Here is a 24,165-nt window from a genome sequence, read left to right on the forward strand (position 1 = left end):
TATTTTACATAAAATATATAATTTATATATTTGTATACATAAAATATTTGTATACATAAAATAGTAATTGATAACTTTTTTTGCAGTACAGATCTGTTAATGAGAAGAATGGAATTCCTTTTTCGGGGAGGATAGTATTTCACTTAATTGGGATTCACAGGTAGTGTTCTCTCGTCAGATTGATCAAAAGTGCTCATCATTAAAATCCATCCTTAGCTCTTGGGTTATACAAAACAGATGGTGGGCTAGCATTTGCCGACCCCTGTGGTAGAATCGATCTACAAGTATATGCTGATAACATATCAGATGACACTTGCTGAATATTGACCAGGCTAAGTGCCCTGCTTATGTTACCTTATTGGATCCTTCAATAACCCAGTGATATAAGTCATTAGCACTCTTTTTATAGGAAGGACAGTGGAGGCTGAGGTTTGAGAATCACTTGAACATGGGAGGGGAGGTTGCAAAGAGCCAAGACTGCACCATCGCACTCCAGCCTGGGCGACAAAACGAGACTCCATTTCAAAAAAACACAAAAGACTCAAACCCCAGGGGTTTAGAGATGAGCTATTAATTTTGAACACTGAACAATTCGGGAGGCCCCTTTAGGCTTTCTCATTTGCTGGTTTTTCTTTTTAAATTTTGAATTCTTCTACCTGTTTCCTTCTCATTTACTCCCTGTAAACCAGCTCCATTTCTTCTTGAGAACTGTGCTTGGCAAAAATCTCTTCCAGCTGGTGTCTGGGGGTCCACACTGTCCATGCCGGGTGACTGGGACCCCTCTGGGGCCACAGTGTGACAGACTTGTCCGAGCTGAGACAGTACCTGGCGTTGGCTACCAGTACCTTGGACGTGCCCGGTGCTTGATTGGCTGCGTACCAGCTGTTGGTATGCCCGAAGACCTGCTGATCCGCATACCTAACCAGCTAGCCAGCAACGGCAAATGGGACATTTGAGCACCTCCCAAACCATGATCTAAGTTTTCCCCTGGAGGCAGTGTGATTCCAACAGATCCCTGAAACTGTTAGGAGCCAGCTGCAACTTCATGAGAACATTGTCCTTTGAAACCCATGATTTCTATAGTTATACAATGGGTTTGGACATAGGCAAAGGAGGTACTGTTCTTCAAGGAGGTCTATCTGCAAAAGCTGTTTCCTGCCACAAAAAAAAATTTTTTTTTTTTTGAGACGGACTCTTACTCTGTTGCCCAGGATGGAGTGCAGTGGCTTAATCTTGGCTCACCACAACCTCTGCCTCCCGGGTTAAAGCAATTCTCCTTCTCAGTCTCCAGAGTAACTGGGACTACAGGTGCATGCCACCATGCCTGGCTAATTTTTGTGTTTTTAGTAGAGATGGGGTTTCACCGTGCTGGCCAGGCTGGTCTCGAACTCCTGACCTCGTGGTCCGCCCACCTTGGCCTCCCAAAGTGATGGGATTACATGTGTGAGCCACCACGCCCAGCCAATATTTATTTTTTATTTTTTATTTTTGAGACCGAGTTTCGCTTTTGTTGCCCAGGCTAGAGTGCAATGGCACAATCTCGGCTCACCACAACCTCTGCCTCCTGGTTTCAAGCGATTCTCCTACCTCAGCCTCCCGAGTAGCTGGGATTTCAGGCATGCACCACCACGCCTGACTAATTTTGTATTTTTTTTTTTTTTTTTTTTGAGACGGAGTCTCGCTCTGTCGCCCAGGCTGGAGTGCAGTGGCTGGTTCTCAGCTCACTGCAAGCTCCGCCTCCTGGGTTTACGCCATTCTCCTGCCTCAGCCTCCGAGTAGCTGGGACTACAGGCACCCGCCACCTCGCCCGGCTAGTTTTTTGTATTTTTTAGTAGAGACGGGGTTTCACCGTGTTAGCCAGGATGGTCTCGATCTCCTGACCTCGTGATCCGCCCGTCTCGGCCTCCCAAAGTGCTGGGATTACAGGCTTGAGCCACCGCGCCCGGCCCTAATTTTGTATTTTTAGTAGAGACAAGGTTTCACCATGTTGGTCAGGCTGGTCTTGAGAACTCCCAACCTCAGGTGATTTGTGCGCCTCAGCCTCACAAAGTGCTGGGATTACACGTGTGAGCCACCGCACCCGGCTGCAAATAATTTTTGTTGCTGGCCTATTTCTGTTCAAAAATCTGCAGCCATAGATTTATTCTTTTGGTTAAACATTGTGCTTCCTGGATTTATTTTAATTTTAATTTTAGTTTAGTTTAGTTTTTGAGACAGGGTCTCGCTCCGTGGCCCAGGCTGGACTCCAGTGGCCCAATATCAGCTCATTACAACATCGGCCTCTCAGGTTCAAGCAAACCTCCTGCCTCAGCCTGCCGAGTAGCTGGGATTACAAGTGCCCACCACCACGCCCAGCTAATTTTTGTATTTTTGGTAGAGATGGGTTTTTGCCGTGTTGCTCAGGCTGGTCTTGTACTCCTGACCCCAAGTGATCCACCTGCCTCGGCCTCCCAAGTTGCTGGGATTACAGGCGTGAGCCAGCATGCCTGGCCTACTTTTATTTTTTTTAGAGAGGAAGTCTCTGGGAGAGGTAGGACACTGAATTACTTAAGGATGAACAGCTGTTAGGTACAGTCTTTTAAAAAATGTTTAATTGGTCCAGGTGCAGTGGCTCACATCTGTAATCCCACCACTTTGGGAGGCTGAGGTGGGAGAATTGCTTGATCTCAGGGATTTGAGACCAGCCAGGGCAACATAGCGAGATCCTGTCTCTATAAAAAATTTAAAAATTAGCTGGTGTGCTGTTGCATGCTTGTAGTCCCAGCTACTCAAGAGGCTAAGATGGGAGGATTGCTTGAGCCTGAGAGTTCGAGGCCACAGTGAGCTGTGATTGTGTCACTGCACTCCGGCCTGGGTGATAAAGGGAGACCCTATCTCAAATACATAAATATGTAATTTTAAAAAGTAACAAAAACTAAAATAGAAACGTTTGAATTGACAAGTAATAATTATATATATTTTGGGAGGAGATATATTCTTCAAGAGGATGTGGAATCTTAGAGGTCCTGGGTACCAACAGTGGAGGGCATTTCAGGGGACAAGAAGGAAGTTCAGAAATGTGAAGAGAAGACTGGGCACGGTGGCTCATGCCCATAATCCCATCACTTTGGGAGGCTGAGATGGGCAGATCATTTGAGGTCAGGAGTTCGAGACCAGCCTGGCCAACATGGTAAAACTCCGTCTCTACTAAAAATACAAAAATTAGCCAGGTGTGGTGGCGGGCACCTGGAGTCCCAGCTGCTCTACTTGGGAGGCTGAGGCAGGAGAATGGCTTGAACCTGGGAGGTGGAGGTTGCAGTGATCTGAGATAGCCCCACTGCACCCCAGCCTGGACAGCAAGAACGAAACTCTGTCTCAGAAAAAAAAGGAAACGTGAAAAGAACTGAGATGAGGCCTAACAATTCGTCAGGTGTTTCCGACATGCCCGCACTGTTCCTAGTGCTTCACTGCACCCACTCGTGTAGCTGTCACCGCAACCCCAGGAAGTGGGAACTGTCATCACCCCATTTTATAGACGAGGACATGGAGGCTGAGGAGGGTAATTTGGCCAAAGTCAGACTAGTTCATTTCTTGCTTTTTTTTTGAGACAGTCTCACTCTGTCGCCCAGGCTGGAGTGCAGTGGTGTGATCTCAGGTCACTGCAGTCTCTGCCTCCTGGATTCAAGCAATTCTCCTGCCTCAGCCTCCCGAGTAGCTGGGATTACAGGCACGTGCCACCACACCCGGCCAGTTTTTGTATTTTTAGTAGAGATGAGGTTACACCATGTTTGACAGGCTGGTCTCAAACTCATGACCTAAGGTGACCCACCCACCTCGACCTCCCAGAGTGCTGGGATTACAGGCGTGAGACACTGCATCCGGCCCCGTTTCTTTTTTTTTTTTTTTTTGAGACAGAGTCTCACTCTGTTGCCCAGGCTGGAGTGCAGTGGCCGGATCTTGGCTCACTGCAAGCTCCGCCTCCCAGGTTCACGCCATTCTCCTTCCTCAGCCTCCCGAGTAGCTGGGACTACAGGCGCCCACCACCATGCTCGGCTAATTTTTTTGTATTTTTAGTAGAGACAGGGTTTCACCGTGTTAGCCAGGATGGTATTGATCTTATGACCTCGTGATCTGTCCGTCTCGGCCTCCCAAAGTGCTGAGATTACAGGCTTGAGCCACCGCGCCTGGCCTCCGGCCCCGTTTCTTGCTTTTCAGTGTGATATTGTGCTGGGGGTCCCCAAGGTTTGACTTGGGGACTAAGAGGACTCACAGGACTCAGCACATAGGATGATTTATTCCAGCAAAAGGATACAAAACAAAACCTGCAGAGGGAAGACGCGCATGGGAATAAACCCAGGGTAACGGGGCGCAAGCTTCCGAGTTTTCTGAAATCTTCCAGAAATGAGTTGTGGCTACGCACATCGAATGTCTACTAGGGAAACTCATTGGAGACTCAGTGCTCAAGGTTTTTTGTTGGGGATTCATCATGTGGGCACCTTCTGCCTTGCACTTACTGAATTCCTGACTCTAGGAGGAAAGCAGGTGTTCCGTTTAAACCACTTTTTTTTTTTTGAGAGAGAGAGTTTTGCTTTTGTTGCCCAGGCTGGAGTGCAATGGTACGATCTCGGCTCACTGCACCCTCCACCTCCTGGGTTCAAGCGATTCTCCTGCCTCAGCCTCCTGAGTAGCTGGGATTACAGGTGTCCACTACCACGCCTGGCTAATTTTTTGCATTTTTAGTAGAAATGGGGTTTCACCATGTTGGCCAGGGTGGTCTCGAACTCCTGACCTCAGGTGATCCACCCACCCGGCCTCCCAAAGTGCTGGGATTCCAGGCATGAGCCACCATGCTAGGCCCAATTTAAACCAGATTGTTTGCATAGTTTAGGCACAGCAAGCCACTCTTCTCAGTTCTAGGAATGATGGGAATTCTCCTGAAATCCAAGTTCCCGGACAGCAGCCAATGGCCAACCTTGCAAGCAGGCCTTTCTAGGAAAGCCAGAGTCCCAGGACTGCTGTGTTAATTCTTCACTGCACAGATATACTTTCCATTCTGCAGTGTTTTGTTTTGTTTTGAGACAAGGTCTTACTCTGTCACCCAGGCTGGAGTGCAGGGGCAAGATCATGGCTCACTGCAACCTCAACCTTCCAGGCCAAAGCCAGATTCCCACCTCAGCCTCCTGAGTAGCTGGGACTATAGGCATGTGATACCACACCTGGTTATTTATTTATTTATTTATTATTTTGAGATGAAGTCTCACTCTCTTGCCCAGGCTGGAGTATAGTTGTGCGATCTTGGCTTACTGCAACCTCCGTCTCCCAGGTTCAAGCAATTCTGCCTCAGCCTCCCGAGCAGCTGGGATTACAGGTGTGTGCTACCACGCCCAACTAATTTTGGTATTTTTTGTAGAGACACGGTTTAGTCATGTTGACCAGGCTGGTCTCGAACTCCTGACCTCAAGTGATTTGCCTGCCTCGGCCTCCGAAAGTGCTGGGAATTCAGGAATGAGCCACCGTGCCGGCACTAATTTTTAAATTTTTTGTAGAGATTGAGTCTAGCTATGTTTCCTAGGTTGGTCTGGAGCTCCTGGCCTCAAGTGATCCTCCTACCTCAGCCTCCCAAAATGCTAGGATTACAGGCGTTGAGCTACTGTACCTAGCCCTTGCAATGTTGGTTTTTTTTTTTTTTTTTTTGAGACGGAGTCTTTCTTTGTTGCTTAGGCTGGAGTGCAGTGGCGCAATCTCGGCTCACTGCAACATCCACCTTCCAGGTTCAAGCGATTCTCCTGCCTCAGCCTCCCTAGTAGCCGGGATTACAGGCACGCGTGACCACGCCCAGATGATTTTTGTATTTTTAGTAGAGACAGGGTTTTGTCATGTTGACTAGGCTGGTGTTGAACTCCTGACCTCAAGTGGTCCACCTCCCTCGGCCTCCTAAAGTGCTGGGAATTCAGGCATGAGCCACCGTGCCAGCCCTAATTTTTATTTTTATTTTTTATAGAAATGAAGTCTTACTATGTTTCCCAGGTTGGTCTGGAACTCCTGGCCTCAAGTGATCCTTCTACCTCAGCCTCCCAAAGTGCTAGGATTACAGGCATAAGCTACTGTGTCTAGCCCTTACAGTTTTTTGTTTTTGTTTTTTAAGGAGCAGTATATACTTTTGCTGTTCTGTAAAGATTTATGCCCCTAATAAAATCTCACATAGTCACCCAGGATTAAATGAAATAATGTATCAGGGCACTTGGCATAGCATTTGTCACATGGTATTAGATACCATACTTTTCATTGGCTGTTTCCTGTTCGTTTATGTATTAGAGTTGGTAAGGCAATCGAATGAACTCTTTTTTTTTGAGACGGAATCTCCCTCTGTCGCCCACCCAGGTTGGAGTGCAATGGCGCGGTCTCGGCTCACTGCAACCTCTGCCTCTTGGTTTCAAGTGATTCTGCTGCCTCTGCCTCCTGAGTAGCTGGGATTACAGGTGTGCGCCACCATGCCTGGCTAATTTTGTTTTAATTTTTTAGTAGAGACGGGGTTTCACCATGTTGGTCAGCCTGGTCTCAAACTCCAGACCTCATGATCCGCCCACCTCGGCCTCCCAGAGTGCTGGGATTACAGGCGTGAGCCACCACGCCCAGTGGCACTCTTACATAATTAATGCCATCCTATTCCCTCTGTCATTCCCAGGCGGCCCCTATCAGATTGAGGTCCACATTGCAGCCACCGGCACACTCCCCAACGGCACCCTCTACGCAGCCAGGGGCTCCCGGGTGGACTTCAGTTGCAACAGCAGCTCCAGGCCACCACCCATGGTTGAATGGTGGTTCCAGGCCCTGAATTCCAGCAGTGAGTCCTTTGGCCACAATCTGACAGTCAACTCTTTCTCACTATTACTGATGTCGCCAAACCTCCAAGGGAACTACACCTGTTTGGCCTTGAATCTGCTCAGCAAGAGACATCGAAAGGTGACCACCGAGCTCCTGGTCTACTGTGCGTAAGCAGCACTGCTCTGCCCTACTTCTTCCCTTTAACCCTTTATGAACTTATGAACTGCACGTTTGTGCCTCTCTCATTTGTCTTTTTTTTTTTTTTTTTTTTTTTTGAGATGGAGTTTCGCTCTTATTGCCCAGGCTGGAGTGCAAAGGTGCGATCTCACCTCACTGCGATCTCTACCTCATGGGTTCAAGCGATTCTCCTGCCTCAGATTCCCGAGGTAACTGGGATTACAGGCATGCCCCACCACACTCGGCTAATTTTGTGTTTTTAGTAGAGACGGGGTTTCTTCATGTTGATCAGGCTGGTCTCGAACTCCCAACCTCAGGTGATCTGCCTGCCTTGGCCTCCCAAAGTGCGGGGATTACAGGCGTGAGCCACTGTGCCCGGCCTCCCGTTTGTCCTTAAAGGCATGCCTGCTACGTGGTTCTTCTGAAGATGTATCTGTGGCTCCCCCAATACACACACCCGGGGCTGCTACACTCAGGGAGGGAATCATCCCTTCTAGAAGCTTGCTGCTATGCAGGGGTGCAGGAGAGTGCTTGGGAGCCATGGAAGGACACTAATGCATTCTTTTTTTTTCTTTCCGCTAAATTGAGGTGAAAGTACATAGGAGTAACCATTTAACAACATACAGTTGAATGGGTGCAATGGCTCACGCCTGTAATCCCAGCTACTTAGGAGGCTGAGGCAGGAGAATCACTTGAACTTGGGACACAGAGGTTGCAGTGAGCCGAGACTGTGCCACTGCACTTCAGCCTGGGCAACAGGGTGAGACTCTGTCTCAAAAAAAAAGTAAAAAGAAAAATGTATAATTCAGTGGCATTCAGCGCTTTTATGCAACCATCACCTGTGTCAGATTCCAAAACATTTGCTTCTTTTTTTTTTGAGACTGAGTCTCGTTCTGTCGCCCAGCCTGGAGTGCAGTGGTGCGATCTCTGCTCACTGCAGCCTGCACCTTCCAGATTCAAGCCATTCAGTTCTCCCACCTCAGCCTCCAGAGCAGCTGGGACTACAGGCATGTGCCACCATACCTGACTAATTTTTGTATTTTTGGTAGAGACAGGGTCTCCCCATGTTGCCCAGGCTAGTCTCAAACTCCTGAGCTCAAGTGATCTGCTCACCTCAGGCTCCTAAAGTACTGGGATTACTGGCATGAGCTGCCACGGCTGGCCCTCCAAAAATATTTTGTCATCCCAAATGGAAACCCTGTACCCAATAAGCAGTCACCCTCATTCCCTCTTTTCCCCAGACCTGGGCAACCCCCAATCTGCATTCTGTCCCTGTGGGTTGGCCTGTTCTGGACACTTCATATGAATGGATCATACACTGTGGGGCTTTTTGTGTCTGACTTCTTTCACCTGTCATCATGTTTTTGAGGTTCATCTATGTTGAGGCATGTATCAGTAATGCATTCCTTTTAATGGCTGAATAATAGTCCATTCCTTGCATGGATGGACCACAATTTATGTGTTCATCTATCCATCTATATACATTTTTTTTTTTTTTGAGACGGAGTCTCACTCTGTCGCCCAGGCTGGAGTGCAGTGGCTGGATCTCAGCTCATTGCAAGCTCCGCCTCCCGGGTTCACGCCATTCTCCTGCCTCAGCCTCCCGAGTAGCTGGGACTACAAGCGCCCGCCACCTCGCCCGGCTAGTTTTTTGTATTTTTTAGTAGAGACGGGGTTTCACCATGTTAGCCAGGATGGTCTCGATCTCCTGACCTCGTGATCCGCCCGTCTCGGCCTCCCAAAGTGCTGGGATTACAGGCTTGAGCCACCGCGCCCGGCTATACATTCTTTTTGTGGACCCAGTGTGACTGTCACAGGCACCAGGCCCTCTAGCACTGTTGTGAACAAGTGGTCCATGAACCTTTATCTCAGGGGTGGGGAAACACCAACCAAACACTCCCATACACAAGTATCTTGGACCAAAACCACTGTAGAAATGCAGAGCGGGGCTGGGCGTGGTAGTCACGTCTGTAATCTCAGCACTTTGGGAGGCCGAGGCAGGTGGATCATCTGAGGCCAGCCAGGAGTTCAGACCATCCTGGCCAACATGGCAAAACTGTGTCTCTATTAAAAAAAAAAAAAAAAAAGATTAAAAAATAAATAAGAAATGCAAAGGCGAGGCTGGGCGCGGTGGCTCACACCTGTAATCCCAACACTTTGGAAGGCTGAGGCAGGTGGATCACCTGAAGTCAGGAGTTCAAGACCAGCCTGACCAACATGGCAAAACCCTGTCTCTACTAAAAATACAAAAATTAGCAGGGCGTGGTGGCGCATGCCTGTAATGCCAGCTACTTGGGAGTCTGAGGCAGGAGAATTGCTTGAACCTGGGAGGCAGAGGTTGCAGTGAGCCGAGATCGTGCCACTGCACTCCAGCCTGGGCGACAAGAGTGAAACTCTGTCTCAAAAAAAGAAAGAAATACAAAGGTGAATGAGACCCAGGTCCCCAGAGATTTAACACGCAACAGAGGAAACCTGACTGTTGTCAGGCATGAATTTGTGCTAGGAGCTATTAGACACTGACACTAACTGGAGTTGATGTCTCTCTGAGACCCTGGTTCTGCCATCCTTAGAGTCAGCCAAGTGGCTGATCCTAGAGTCTGTGATTCAGCCCATGCTCTCCTCTGGTGTTTTGCAGACCCCCCTCCATCAGCTCCCCAGTGCTGGGCACAGATGGCATCAGGATCGTTCATGCTGCAGCTCACCTGTCGCTGGGATGGGGGATACCCTGACCCTGACTTCGTGTGGATGGAAGAGCCAGGAGGTGTAATCGTGGGCAAGTCAAAGCTGGGGGTGGAAATGCTGAGCGAATCCCAGCTGTCGGATGGCAAGAAGTTCAAGTGTGTTACAAGCCACATAGTCGGGCCAGAGTCGGGCGCCAGCTGCGTGGTGCAGATCAGTGAGTCTGTTTTGCTTTGTCGGGGTTGGGAGTTCACCTGCCTTCCTTTCTCCTGGGAGAAGCATTTGAGAGTTCCTCTGAGGAAGAAATCCCAGGATGTCAGAGTGGACTGAATTCCCTCCCTTTCTTCCTTTCTTTTTCTTTATGTTTCATTCCTTTCAAACTTTAGAGATGCTTCACTCAAGCTTCTTCGTTCTAGTCCAAGCTATTTTCCACTTGACAAATACTAACTGGGCACGTGCTATGTGCCAGGTACAGTTTCTAGGTGCTGAGGATGGAGCAGTGAACAAGACAGATGAGGTTCATCATCTTTTGTGTCTGTCCATTTACTGTTACTGTAAAGGAATACCTGAGGCTGGGTAGTTTATAAAGAAAATTGTTTTTTGTTTGTTTGTTTGTTTTTGTTTTTTTTTTTTTGAGACAGAGTCTCGCTCTCTTGCCCAGACTGGTGTGCGGTGGCACAATCTTGACTCACTGCAACCTCCACCTCACGGGTTCAAGTGATTCTCCTGCCTCAGCCTCCTGAGTAGCTGGGAATAAACGCATGCACCACCATGCCTGGCTAATTTTTGTATTTTTAGTAGAAATGGGGTTTCATCATGTTGGCCAGGCTGGTGTCGAACTTCTGACCTCAAGTGATCCACCTGCTTCAGCCTCCTAAAGTGCTGGGATTGCAGGTGTGAGCCACCGGGGCTCGCCGAAAATTAATTCATCTGCTCATAGTTCCATAGGCTGTGCAAGAAACATGGCACCAGCATCTGCTTGGCTTCTGGTGACAGCATCAGGCCGCTACTGCTCATGACAGAAGGAAAAGGGGAGCCAGCTTGTGCAGAGATCCATAGTGAGAGAGGAACCAAGAGAGAAGGGAGGTGCCAGGCTCTTTTTAACAACCAGTGCTTGCTGGGCGCAGTAGCTCACACCTGTAATCTCAGCACTTGGGGAGGCCAAGGCTGGTAGATCACTTGAGGTCAGGAGTCTGAGACCAGCCTGGCCACATGATGAAACCCCATCTCTACTAAAATTACAAAAATTAATCAGGCGTGGTGGTGCGTGCCTGTAATCCCAGCTACTCAGGAGGCTAAGGCAGGAGAAACGCTTGAAACCGGGAAGCGGAGGTTGCAGTGAGCAAGATTGTGCCACTGCACTCCAGCCTGGGTGACAGAGCGAGATGCCATCTCAAAAAAAAAAAACAAAAAAACAACCAGCACTAATATTAGATTGGTGCAAAAGTAACTGTGGTTTTGCCATTGAAAGTAATGACAGGCTGGGCATGGTGGCTCTTGCCTGTAATGCCAGCACCTTGGGAGGCCAAAGCAGGCGGATCATGAGGTCAGGAGATCGAGACCATCCTGTCCAACACAGTGAAACCCTGTCTCTACTAAAATACAAAAAAAGCCAGGCATGGTGGCAGGTTCCTGTAGTCCCAGCTACTCGGGAGGCTGAGGCAGGAGAATGGCATGAACCCAGGAGGCAGAGCTTTCAGTGAGCCGAGATCACACCACTGCATCCCAGCCTGGGCAACAGAGCAAGACTCCATCTCAAAAAAATAAAAGAAAATAAAAGGAAATAATGACAAAATTGTAATTACTTTTGCACCAAGCTAATAGAATGAGAATTCACTTATCCAAATACCTTCCATTACGCCTTACCTCTAACATTGATTGAGAGTCAAAATGTAAACATGAGATTTGGACGCGAACAAACATATCCAAACTATAGCATCTAGTGATGCTAACAAATTACGCTCAAAACATAGTGCCTTTAAACAAAGAATAACCATTTATTTTTTGATTTTTTTTATTTTTTTGCAGACGGAGTCGTTGCTCTGCCGCCCAGGCTGAGTGCAGTGCCGCTCTCAGCTCACTGCAAGCTCCGCCTCCCCGGGTTCACGCCATTCTCCTATCTCAGCCTTCCGGGTAGCGCGACTACAGGCGCCCGCCTCGCGGCCCCCCGCTTAGTTTTTTTGTATTTTTTAGTAGAGACGGGGTTTCACGCTATTAGCCAGATCGTCTCGATCTCCTGACCTCGTGATCTCGCCCGTCGCGCCTCCAAAGTGCTGGGATTACAGGCTTGAGCCACTGCGCCCGGCCTGAATAACCATTTATTACCTGACTATTTCTGTGGGTCAGGAATTCAGACAGGGCACAGTGGGCACTGGGGATGGTTTGTCTTAGCTCTATATGTCTGGGGTGTCAGCTGAAGATTTGAAGGTTGCGGGGCTGAAATCACTTTTGAAGTCCTCACTCCCATGCCTGGCAACTATTTCTTCTCCATGTGGGATTCTCCATAAGGCTCCTTGAATGTCCTTCCAACATGGCGGCTGGCTTCTCCCAGAGCAGATGATCCAAGACGGAGCGAGACAAGCTGATGCTATCCTTTCTATGACCTAGCCTCAGGAGTTACATGGGATCCCTTCTGCCACACTCTGTGTATTAGAAATGAGTCCAGCCCACATTCAAGAGAACTGGGGAGAATTAGTTACCACTTTTTGAAGGGAGGAGTGTCAGACAATGTCTGTACATATTTTAAAACCATAACCATTCCTTTTCACAGAGCTTATATCCTGGGTGGCATGGAGGTAGAAGGAAGACAGAAAGTACAAAAACAAGTAAGATAAGTCCAGATATGATAATAATTATGAGGATAATAAAATGGTATATATAAAAGAGAGGTCTTTATAAGAAGAGGGACACTTTTCCTAGGGTGGCAGGGAGGTCTCCTTGAGGTGGTAATCATCCTTAGAATGAGAAGGAGCTGGCTAGGTGAAGACTGTGGTCTGAATGTTCCTGGCAGAGGCAATAGCAAACGCAGAGGCCCTGAGGTGGAAACAAATTTGGCATTTGAGGACCCGAGAGAAGACCCGTGTGGCTGGGGTGTTGTGTGTAAAATACTGATAAAGCTGGATGGAGGTTGGGGGTTCAGTTGTGTCCCCCCAATAGGTATGTTCAAGTCCAAACCCTAATACCTGTGGATATGACTTTATTCGGAAAGAGTCTTTGCAGATAGAATCAAGTTAAGATAAGGTCATACTGGATTAGAGTGGGCTGTAATTCAATGACTGGTGTATTTCTTTGTAAGAAGAGAGAAGGCCCAGCATGGTGGCTCACGCCTGTAATCCCAGCACTTTGGGAGTCAGAGGTGGGAGGATAGCTTGAGGCTACAAATTCGAGACCAGCCTGGGTAACACAGACCTTGTTTCTACAAAAAATAAAAAATAAATAAGGTAGCTGGGAGTGGTGGTATGCACCTATAATCCCAGCTACTGGGGCGGCTGATCTAGGAGGTTGAGGCTGCAGTGAGCCAATATTGTGCCACTGCACTCCAGGCCTGGGTGACAGAGTGAAACTCTGTCTCAAAAAAAAAGGGAGGGAGGGGGGAAGGTAAGGGAGATGAGAAGTGCCAGGATCAGTCAGGCTCGGTGGCTCATGCCTATAATCCCAGCACTTTGGGAGGCCGAGGACGGGCAGATTGCTTGGGCCTAGGAGTTTGAGACCAGCCTGGGCAACACAGTGAAACCCCATGATATAGTTTGGCTTTGTGTCCCCACCCAAATCTCATGTTGAATTGTAACTCCCAATATTGGTGGAGGGACCTGGTGGGAGGTAATTGGATGATGGGAGTGGATTTCACACAAACACTAACACTAACGATAGGTGATGAGCGAAAAAAAAGGGTCTGTGCATAATTTTCATGATATCCACCACCATAGAGAAGCAGACATGTCCTCACATTCATAGCCATCCTGGGCTGAATTTGGCCCACAGACTGCGGGTTGCACAAGCTTACTCTAGAGTGTCCAGAAGGAACCAGCTCTGCCAACACCTTGATGTTAACCTTGGTGTAAGATCATTCCAGACTCCTGGCCTCCAGAACTGTAAGAGAATAAATGTGCTTCAGGCTACTAAGTTTGTCACAATCTGTTACATTAGCAATTGGAAACAAATACAGCTGCCCTCTTGTGCCCTTGAAATCCTTGTTAGATATGTGTCCATTTTTTATATGATCAGTACAGTTTTTATATGTAGTAGTGTATAGCATAGAAGGAAAGCTTGTGGATACAGGAACCAGTTTATCCTGGTTTGCCCAGAACTCTTCTGGTTTTAGGACTGAAAACTCCACATCCTGGGAAAACTCCACGTCCTGGACAGACTGGGACAGTTGATCACTCTGTATCCTAGCTGCATTTCCTATTTAGTTCTGTAGCATTGAGCAAATTACTTAACTTTCTCTGTGCCTCAGTTTCCTTATCTGCAAAATGGGCATAATAGGGTTGCTGTGAGAGTGAATTGGGTTAATATGTGTAACAGTGCCTTGCCCGCACTAAATGCTTAGTTAATGTTAGGCTTATTATTATGTAAGACCAGGTGTGGTACAGAAATTTCTGAAGTTGGCCAGGTGCAGTGGCTCATGCCTGTAATCCCAGCACTTTGGGAGGCCAAGGTGGACAGATCATTTGAGATCAGGAGTTCGAGACCAGCCTGACCAACACGGTGAAACCCTGTTTCTACTAAAAGTACAAAAATTAGCTGGGCATGGTGGCGGGCACCTGTAATCCCAGCTACTTGGGAGGCTGAGGCATGAGAATTGCTTGAATCTGGGAGGCAGAGGTTGCAGTGAGCCAAGATCATGGCACTGCACTCCAGCCTGGGCAACAGAGCAAGACCTTGTCTCAGACAAAATAAAACAAAAAATAAAATTTTCTGGAGTTGCTTCATTAGGAAGGAAAGGTAGTGCTCCTCCCTTATCCACGAGGGATATGTTCCAAGATCCCCAGTGGATGCCTGAAACCATGGGTAGCACTGAACCCTATATGTACTATGCTTTTTCCTATACATAAATACTTATGATAAGGTTAATTTATACATTAGGCACAATGTATAATATTGTATATTATTATACAATATATATACAATAATATACGGTAATAAAAATTATGTGAATGTGATCTTTCTCTCAAAATGTCCACTCAGCCTTCTTGTGATGAAGAAAGGCTCATTCAGGATGGTGCGAGATTTCATCACACAACTCAGAACAGTGTGCAGTTTAAAACTCAGGAAATTGTGAATATTAGAAGTACTGCAAAAAAAGAAAAGATAAAAAGTTTATGAATTGGCCGGGCATGATGGCTCACACCTGTAATCCCAACACTTTGGGAGGCTGAGGCAGGCGTTCGAAATTAGCCTGGCCAATATGGTGAAACCCCGTCTCTACTAAAAATACAAAAATTAGCCGGGCGTGGTAGCTTACGCCTGTAATCCCAGCTACTCGGGAGGCTGAGGCAGGAGAATCTCTTGAACTCAGGAGGCAGAGATTGCAGTGAGCCGAGATTGCGCCACTGCACTCCAGCCTGGGTGACAGAGTGAGACTCCATCTCAAAAAAAAAAAAAAAGTTTATTTCTGGAATTTTCCATTTAATATTTTTGGACTGTAGTTGACCGTGGTAACTGAAACCTCAGAAAGTGAAATCATGGATAAAGGGGACTGGGGCCGGATGCGGTGGGTCACGCCTGTAATCCCAGCACTTTGGAAGAGGCTGAGATGGGCAGATCACCTGAGCTTGAGAGTTTGAGACCAGCCTGGGCAACATGGTGAAACCCTGTCTCTACTAAAAATACAAAAATTAGCCATGTGTGGTGGCACACGCCTGAAATCCCAGCTCAGGAGGCTGAGGCAGGAGAATTGCTTGAACCCGAGAGGGAGGCAGAGGTAGGCAGAGGTTTCAGTGAGCTGAGATCGTGCCACTGCCCTCCAGCCTGGGCAACAGAGCAAAAACTCCATCTCAAAAAAAAAAAAAAAAGACTACTGTAGTTTTCTTGCAGATCTCATTTCATGACTTGAATCTCTAACATTTGTCTTTCTTTAACTTCTGATCACCAGGGGGTCCCTCCCTTCTCTCTGAGCCCATGAAGACTTGCTTCGTTGGGGGCAATGTGACACTTACCTGCCAGGTGTCTGGGGCCTACCCCCCTGCCAAGATCCTGTGGCTGAGGAACCTTTCCCAGCCTGAGGTGGTCATCCAGCCCAGCAGCCGCCATCTCATTACCCAGGACGGCCAGAACGCCACCCTCACCATCCACAACTGCTCCCAGGACCTGGATGAGGGCTACTACGTCTGCCGGGCTGAGAGCCCTGTAGGGGTGAGGGAGGTGGAAATCTGGCTGAGTGTGAAAGGTGAGTGGTGGAACTGAGCCTGAAGGAGGAGGGTTCAGAGCTTAAGAGCACCCAGCACCAGCATGAGGACAGCCTGGTGCCTCCCTGCTTGTGGGTCACTGCCAACTGGGAGAAGGCATATCTGCTTGCTTATGACTTGACAAGGTGGCTGGAATAAATTATTATCCAACCCTAAACTCACTAATGTTTACATAGGTAGCAAAAATTACATACTATCTATACACACCAAAGAATAGGTATCTAGTGTGTATCAGTTGTGAAGCATAACAGCAAAAGGAACACCTAAGAAACTGTCATCCCATTTAGGATCTAGAATAGTACCAACGTGCATTAGGTTACTTGTATGTCTCAGGGCCAGATTTGGAAACAACAATAGGACTGGGTGTGGTGGCTCACGCCTGTAATCCCAGCACTTTGGGAGGCCGAGGCGGGTGGATCAGTTGAGGCCAGGAGTTCGAGACCAGCCTGGCCAATATGGTGAAACCCCATTGCTAGTAAAAAAAACAGAATTACTTGGGAGGCTGAGATGGGCAGATCACTTGAGGTTGGGAGTTGGAGACCATTAACTGGGCATGGTGGCAGGTGCCTATAATCCTAGTTACTTGGAAGGCTGAGGCAGAATCACTGGAATCTGGGAGGTGAAGGCTGCAGTGAGCCAAGATCGCGCCACTGCACTCCAGCTTGGGCGACAGAGCAAGACTCCATCTCAAAGAGAAGAAAATAACAAATAGAACTTTAAAAACAGGATGCCTGCTTAAATTTGAGTTTAGAAAAATAATAATTTTTTTTTTAGTATAAGTGTGTTCCAGATATTTCATGGGACATACTTACACTGAAAAACTATTCATTATTTATCTGAAATCCAAATTTCACTGGGCATACTGAATTTTACCTGGGAGCCCTCCCTCTAGGCCTAGTCCTGGGCCCCTCTTGAAAGGTAACCATGGTCCTGAATTTTAATTTTTACTATAGATGTCTATGCTTCTTTCTTTTTATTTTATTTTTTATAGAAATGTGGTCTCTCCATGTTGACCAGGTTGGCCTTGAACTCCTGGGCTCAAGTGATCCTCCCATCTCAGTCTCCCAAAGTGTTGAGATTACAGGCATGAGCCACCACATCTGGCCTCTTTCTTTCTTCCCTTCCCCTCTCCCTTTCCCCTTTTCATCTCCCTTTTCCCTTTCCTGCCTTCCTTCTTTTCTTTCCTTGCCCTTCCCTTCCCACACCTCCCCTCCCCTTTCTTTCTTTTTCTGAGACAGAATTTCACTCTTGTTGCCCAGGCTGGAGTGCAATGGCACGATTTTGGCTCACCGCAACCCCCACCTACCGGGTTTATGCGATTCTCATGCCTCAGCCTCCCGAGGAGCTGGGATTACAGGCATGCACCACCACACTTGGCTAATTTTGTATTTTTAGTACAGATGGGGTTTTACCATGTTGGTCAGGCTGGTCTCAAACTCCTGACTTCAGGTGATCCGCCCTCCTCAGCCTCCCAAAGTGCTGGGATTATAGGTGTAAGCCACCATGCCCAGGCTCTAGTACCAATTCTTAAATAGTGCTTCCTTTGCTCAATACCCTGTCATATATCAAGTATATTTACGTGTGGACCTGTTCCTGGATTCTCTGTTCTGTTCCATTGATCACTCTGTTTATCATGGCATTGATAACTCTCACACTCTTACTTACCGTGGCCTTATAAATAGTCTCAATGTTTGGTAGACAGAGAGATTTTAACTTTCCATTGTTTTTTCACATTCCCTGCTCCATCTCATCCCCACAAACTCTCTGAGGTTGGGTGATAAAATATTTATCTGGCATTACAGACAGGTCATAAACCGTACCCAAGGTCAGCAATCAAGATAAGACAAGAACTGGATCCACGCAGAGAAAGGGAGGTGTTGTTCTAATTGCACACATATCTGATGGAAGAATCAACGGTGTGATTTGTCTTTACAGAACCTTTAAATATCGGGGGGATTGTGGGAACCATTGTGAGTCTCCTTCTGCTGGGACTGGCCATTATCTCAGGGCTTCTGTTGTATTACAGCCCTGTGTTCTGCTGGAAAGGTAAGGGCTCCCTGGGTCCCTTAGCTTCTCTTCCAAGCTTTTGAAAAGGTGCGGGTTGGGGAAGGTTGGCCCCTGTCATGCGCCCACCGGAAGTTCTGTTCTCTGGGCTTCTTCGTTGGGTCGAGATGTACAGTAATAAGTCATCTAGGTACCATCCCGGGACACCCTATCACCTGTCACATTGAGTCAGTTTTCTTATTTGTTCCTCTAGTAAATGTTAGCCTGAATAAGAACCTGTGAGGTTGAAGTGGATGTTACTGGATATTAATGGTTTTTCCTTTCTCTCTTCAGTAGGAAACACTTTCAGGTGAGTGTTCCCTAGACTCAAACCCATTCCCACCATCTGTCTTCACTTCTGTTTTGTTCCCTTCCTTTCATAAGAACAATAATAGTGCGGGGCGCGGTGGCTCAAGCCTGTAATCCCAGCACTTTGGGAGGCCGAGATGGGCGAATCACGAGGTGAGGAGATCGAGACCATCCTGGCTAACATGGTGAAACCCCGTCTCTACTAAAAAATACAAGAAACTAGCCGGGCGAGGTGGCGGGCGCCTGTAGTCCCAGCTACCCGGAAGGCTGAGGCAGGAGAATGGCGTAAACCCGGGAGGCGGAGCTTGCAGTGAGCTGAGATCCGGCCACTGCACTCCAGCCTGGGCGACAGAGCCAGACTCCGTCTCAAAAAAAAAAAAAAAAAAAAAAAAAAAAAAAAAAAAAAAAAAAACAATAATAACAACTACCACTGAGGACCTACAATGTACTAGACACTGGTGTAGGGGTTTCATCAGGTATTCTTTTTTTTTTTTTTTGAGACGGAGTCTTGCTCTGTCGCCGGGCTGGAGTGCAGTGGCCAGATCTCGGCTCACTGCAAGCTCTGCCTCCTGGGTTCACGCCATTCTCCTGCCTCAGCCTCCCGAGTAGCTGGGACTACAGGCACCCGCCACCTCGCCCGGCTAGTTTTGTATTTTAGTAGAGACGGGGTTTCACCGTGTTAGCCAGGATGGTCTCGATCTCCTGACCTCGTGATCCGCCCGTCTCGGCCTCCCAAAGTGCTGGGATTAGGGGCTTGAGCCACCGCGCCCGGCCCATCAGGTATTCTTATAAACCCTTTCATCATCTCAGGGTGGTGGTGACGTCTCCATTTTCCAGATAAGGGGATGGAGGCTCAATGAAGTAATTTATGCAAGCTCATTCTGGAAGAAAGCAGCAGTGCCTTCCTTCAGGTCCAGGTCTAATCAATTCCAAAATCTGTGTTCTTTTACAACGCCAAACCTCAGGGCTGGACACATTGCAGGTCTGTCATTGAGACAGAAAGACAATGTGTACATTTTGAGCCAGTCATTCATGCATTTGTTGTATTTAATTTTCTAAAAACAGCTAAAAGAAAGAATCAATCATGGTCTTAGAGTTGTTTTGTTTTGTTTTTTTGTTTTTTGTTTTTTGGGACAGAATCTTGCTCTCTTGCTCAGGCTGGAGTGCAGTGGCGCGATGTCGGCTCACCGCAGTCCCTGCCTCCTGGGTTGAGGCCGTTCTCCTGCCTCAGCCTTCCGAGTAGCTGGAATTACAGGTGCGCACCACCATGCCTGGCTAATTTTTGTATTTTTAGTAGAGACGGGGTTTCACCATGTTGGCCAGGCTAGTCTTGAACTCCTGGCCTCAAGTGATCTGCCTACCTCGGCCTCCCAAAGTGCTGGGATTACAGGCATGAGCCACTGCACCCAGCCAGTTTTACAGTGTTTTGGAAGACTACTATGAGCATGGCTAGAACCCCCTCCCAAAAGGAAACCCCAGTAGGGGCAAAGGAACCAAATGGAACTTGTGTATTACATTTCCTAAGGAGATTCTGGGTGGGAGCAGAGTACTCTTCTTTATGATCCTATGGAAAAACAGTTCTTTACCTATTCATAACAACAGGATGTTATTGTTCTGGGACCATCTTTCGTAGCAAAACATTACCTTTACTGCCCTGTATTGGAGGGCCATTCTCTCAGTAAGTCTGTCATTCCCTGGGCTTGTTTCTCACCGGAGGCATCAGTGTGGTATAGGAGGAGACGGCATTGACACTATTGGACCTGGGTTCAAATGACAGCTGTGCCATTCCCAAGCCCTGTACCCATAGAAAATCCCTGATCCTCTCTGAGCCTTAGTCTCCTGATCTGTTTCACCAAGGGGTTTGTGAAGATTAAATGAGAATGTAACACAGCTCCTCGGGCAGGTGACTGACCTGTGACTTTCATTCTTTCTTCCTCAAGAAATGCATAGTCCAGGCTGGGTATGGTGGCTCACGCCTGTAATCCCAACACTTTGGGAAGCCAAGGTGGGCAGATCACCTGAGGTCGGGAGTTTGAGACCAGCCTGACCAACATGGAGAAACCCCGTCTCTACTAAAAATACAAAATTAGCCGGGCGTGGTGGCACATCCCTGTAATCCCAGCTACTCAGGAGGCTGAGGCAGGAAAATCGCTTGAACCCAGGGGGCGGAGGTTGTGGTGAGCCGACATCGCGCCACTGCACTCTAGCCTGGTCAGCAAGAGTGAAACTCCGTCTGAAAAAAAAAAAGTTTGTTTCGCCGGGTGCGGTGGCTCATGCCTGTAATCCCAGCACTTTGGGAGGCTGAGGTGGGTGGATCACCTGAGGTTGGAAGTTCGAGACCAGCCTGACCAACATGGAGAAACCCTGTCTCTATTAAAAATACAAAAACTCAGCCAGGTGTGGTGGCGCATGCCTGTAATCCCAGTTGCTCGGGAGGTTGAAGCAGGAGAATTACTTGAACCTGGGAGGCGGAGGTTGCAGTGAGCTAAGATTGTGCCATTGCACTTCAGCCTGGGCAACAAGAACGAAACTCTATCTCAAAAAAAGAAAAAAGAAGAAATGCACAGTCCAGGCCGGGCACGGTGGCTCATGCCTATAATCCCAGCACTCTGGGAGGCCAAGGTGGGTAGATCACTTGAGGCCAGGCATTAGAGACCAGCCTAGCCAACATGCTGAAACCACGTCTCTACTAAAAATACAAAAATTAGCCAGATGTGGTGGCGCACGCCTTTAGTCCCAGCTACTTGGGTGGCAGAGGCAGGAGAATTGCTTGCACCCAGGAGGTGGAGGTTGCAGTGGGCCAATATCGCGCCACTGCACTCCAGCCTGGGCAACAGAGCAAGACGCCATCCTGAAAAAGAAAAAAAGAAAATAAAAAGAAATGTATAGTCTGAAATGCAAAGTCTGGCTGGGTAGGCAGAGCTAGTGAGCTGACAGTAAATAAGCTACAGTGTGGACTCTAAATGCAATCATTAATTTAGGTCTTTAGCGGGAGACAGAGGACTTTGCCTCTGTCTTCCAAAATGAGGAGGGGGACAGATTTCGGTAAGTAGAGCAGAACGAGGGCATTTCAGAAAAGGAAAAACATTTGTCTGTCTGCTGTAAGGGGACATGAAATGGTAGATGCCTGGGACATGGTCACCTGCCCGAGGAGCAAGGGAGTAATAAAACAAACCCAGCATGAGATACCATCATCTGAAGCAATTTGTGGCAGCATCTCTCTCTGCGGTTACCACACCATCATCTCATTACTTCACCAAGCTGAGTGCATGAGGAATTTTCCATATTACTAATGGGGTCGCAAAAAATCTAGTGTTTCCTATTCAGTGAGGGCTGAAGTTGGGAAAAATAGGAAATCTTCTTGATTATTTTTTCCCTTTGGAAATTAGGGGACAAAACATGGATGATGTCATGGTTTTGGTGGATTCAGAAGAGGAGGAGGAGGAGGAGGAAGATGCTGCAGTAGAGGAAGAGGAGGAAGCACATGAGAGAGAGGAGTTGCCAAAAGAAATACCTAAGCAGGACCACATTCACAGAGTGACCGCCTTGGTGAATGGGAACATAGAGCAGATGGGAAATGGATTCCAGGATCTACAAGGTAAGCTCTTTTTCCTTTAACAAACAAATAAACAGAAAACAAACAAAGGCATGTTGGCTCATGCCTATAATCCCAGCATTTTGGGAGGCCAAGGCGGGAAGATTACTTGAGCCCAGAAGTTCGAGACTAGCCTGGGCAACATAGTGACACTCTGTCTCTACAAAAAAAAAAAAAGAAAGAAAGAAAGAAAAATTAGCCAGGCATGGTGGTGTGCACTTGTGATCCCAGCTACTTGGGAGGCTGAGGCTGAAGGATCGCTTGAGTGTAGGAGGTCCAGGCTGCAGTGAGCTATGATAACGCCACTGCACTCCAGTCTGGGCAGCAGTAGGACACCTGTCTCAAAAAACAAACAAACAAACAAAAAAAAACAAAAAAAGCCCACAAACCTCTGAACTGCTGCAGTGAGCTTCTCAGCAGGAAATCTCTAAGGGGTGAGTTTGGTTTTGTAAAGGCTGGGGAAGATAGCTAAACTTTAGTCTAGAACCTGAGACTACTATCAACTACCAACATGAAAATCAAATTGACAAACTATCAAGGTCCTGGTCTAGGGTAGGCACAATATTGGCATTGTGGAACAACAGAAAAGAGAAACTGGTAGTGTCTTCATGCAGGGAGCTTTACAAGACCAGTTCAGGCCGGGTGCAGTGGCTCACGCCTATAATCCCAGCATTTTGGGAGGCTGAGGTAGGTGTATCATTTGAGGTCAGGAGTTTGAGACCAGCCTGGCCAACATGGTGAGACCCCCCATCTCTACTAAAAATACAAAAATTAGCTGGGCATGCTAGGTGCATGTAATCCCAGCTACTTCGGAGGCCGAGGCAGGAGAATCACTTGAACCCGGGAGACGGAGGCTGCAGTGAGCCGAGATTGAACCACTGCACTTCAGCCTGGGTGACAGAGTGAGACTCTGTCTCAAAAAAAAAAACAACAAAAAACCAGTTTAGGTGAACAAACTAAAACCCACAGGGGAAATGGAAACAGGAGCAAGACTGAACCAACACTTTGAGAGAGCAGTAGAAGAGCTGTTGCAGAAAGATATTTGATTAATTGCCTGATGGACAATATTTAAAAATTATAGGCACGGTGGCTCATGCCTGTAATCCCAGCACTTTGGAAGGCCAAAGTGGGCGGATCACTGGAGCCCAGGAGTTTGAGACCAGCCTCAGCAACATGGCAAAACCCGTCTCTACTAAGAGTACAAAAAATTAGCTGGGTATGGTGGCAATGTACCTGTAGCCCCAGCTACTTGGGAGGCTGAGGTGGGAGAATCCCCTGAGCCTAGGAAGTCTAGGCTGCAGTGAGCTGAGATCGTGCCACTGAACCAAAAATTATAGGACCTTAGAGAAAGATAAGAGCCTGGAGGGGTGCACTGGTCAGGGGAAGCTTTATGGAAGAGGTGGACATGAAGCAAGGCTTTAGGACAGCTGAGTTGGAATAAGCAGAAAGGAGAGAGGTTGTTTCAGGTGAGGGCAGGGGCGTGAGCAGAGGACATGAAGGATGGCTGGTATCAAGCATGCCTAGAGGTTTTGAATGTAGAAAACAGGTGAAAAGGGGAAAACATACCCTACCCCACCTTCTTCTCCATGAGATCCCATTCTGTGACTCACCAGGAAAGGACTAGAAATCACTGAGATGATTGATGACTGATGGTTGAAATAGAATCACACTCTGATTACAAAGCATTGGGTTTATTTCCCCCTGTGCAGATGACAGCAGTGAGGAGCAAAGTGACATTGTTCAAGAAGACAGGCCAGTCTGAAGAAGAGGATGGTCCATGGTTGTCTTGCTCTGAAAGCTTGGAAAGCTACACTGAAGATGAGCTCTTCATTCAGCTTTGACTCGACCTGCACACCCCTGGCCGGGGCTTGCACTAGCAACATTTGGGTCTCAGCAAAAAACAAAACCAAGCACACACATCTTTCCTTCCATTTATTGAAAAACGTTGGTTTGATTTGCTCTAAGTTTTCCCGATGATGTTTAAAAGCTTTGAGAAGGAAGGCTGCTTTGGTGTCTGAGGTGCCACTTCTGCTGTGAACCCTGGCTTTATCCAGGTTGATCTACTGTGATAGACGCTTATTTGGAGGGAGCAGAGGTCAGGGAAGCACTGGGTCTTGGTGCCTTTTGCCACTTTTTTTTTTTTTTTTTTTC

At 47.6% G+C, this 24,165-nt stretch overlaps 1 protein-coding gene across 3 annotated transcripts in view; it reads left to right on the forward strand.

The window, feature by feature from the left end:
• Window positions 1-24,011, forward strand: part of VSIG10 (V-set and immunoglobulin domain containing 10) — a 46,263-nt gene extending 22,252 nt beyond the window's left edge. The window contains exons 3-9 of one of the 3 annotated variants that reach the window (XM_017887869.1): window positions 6,665-6,967; window positions 9,617-9,877; window positions 15,755-16,048; window positions 18,003-18,113; window positions 18,405-18,420; window positions 21,809-22,017; window positions 23,724-24,011. In XM_017887869.1, coding sequence (XP_017743358.1) covers window positions 6,665-6,967; window positions 9,617-9,877; window positions 15,755-16,048; window positions 18,003-18,113; window positions 18,405-18,420; window positions 21,809-22,017; window positions 23,724-23,776 — 1,247 coding nt within the window. In that variant the 3' untranslated portion in view covers window positions 23,777-24,011. The remainder of the gene's footprint in view (window positions 1-6,664; window positions 6,968-9,616; window positions 9,878-15,754; window positions 16,049-18,002; window positions 18,114-18,404; window positions 18,421-21,808; window positions 22,018-23,723) is intronic. The other 2 variants (XM_017887870.1, XM_017887871.1) reach the window with 2 other exon arrangements.
• The last annotated feature ends 154 nt before the right edge of the window (window positions 24,012-24,165 follow it).

Source organism: Rhinopithecus bieti, unplaced genomic scaffold (genome assembly GCF_001698545.2).
Source record: "Rhinopithecus bieti isolate Rb0 unplaced genomic scaffold, ASM169854v2 scaffold_17010, whole genome shotgun sequence".
Taxonomy (NCBI): Eukaryota; Metazoa; Chordata; class Mammalia; order Primates; family Cercopithecidae; genus Rhinopithecus; species Rhinopithecus bieti.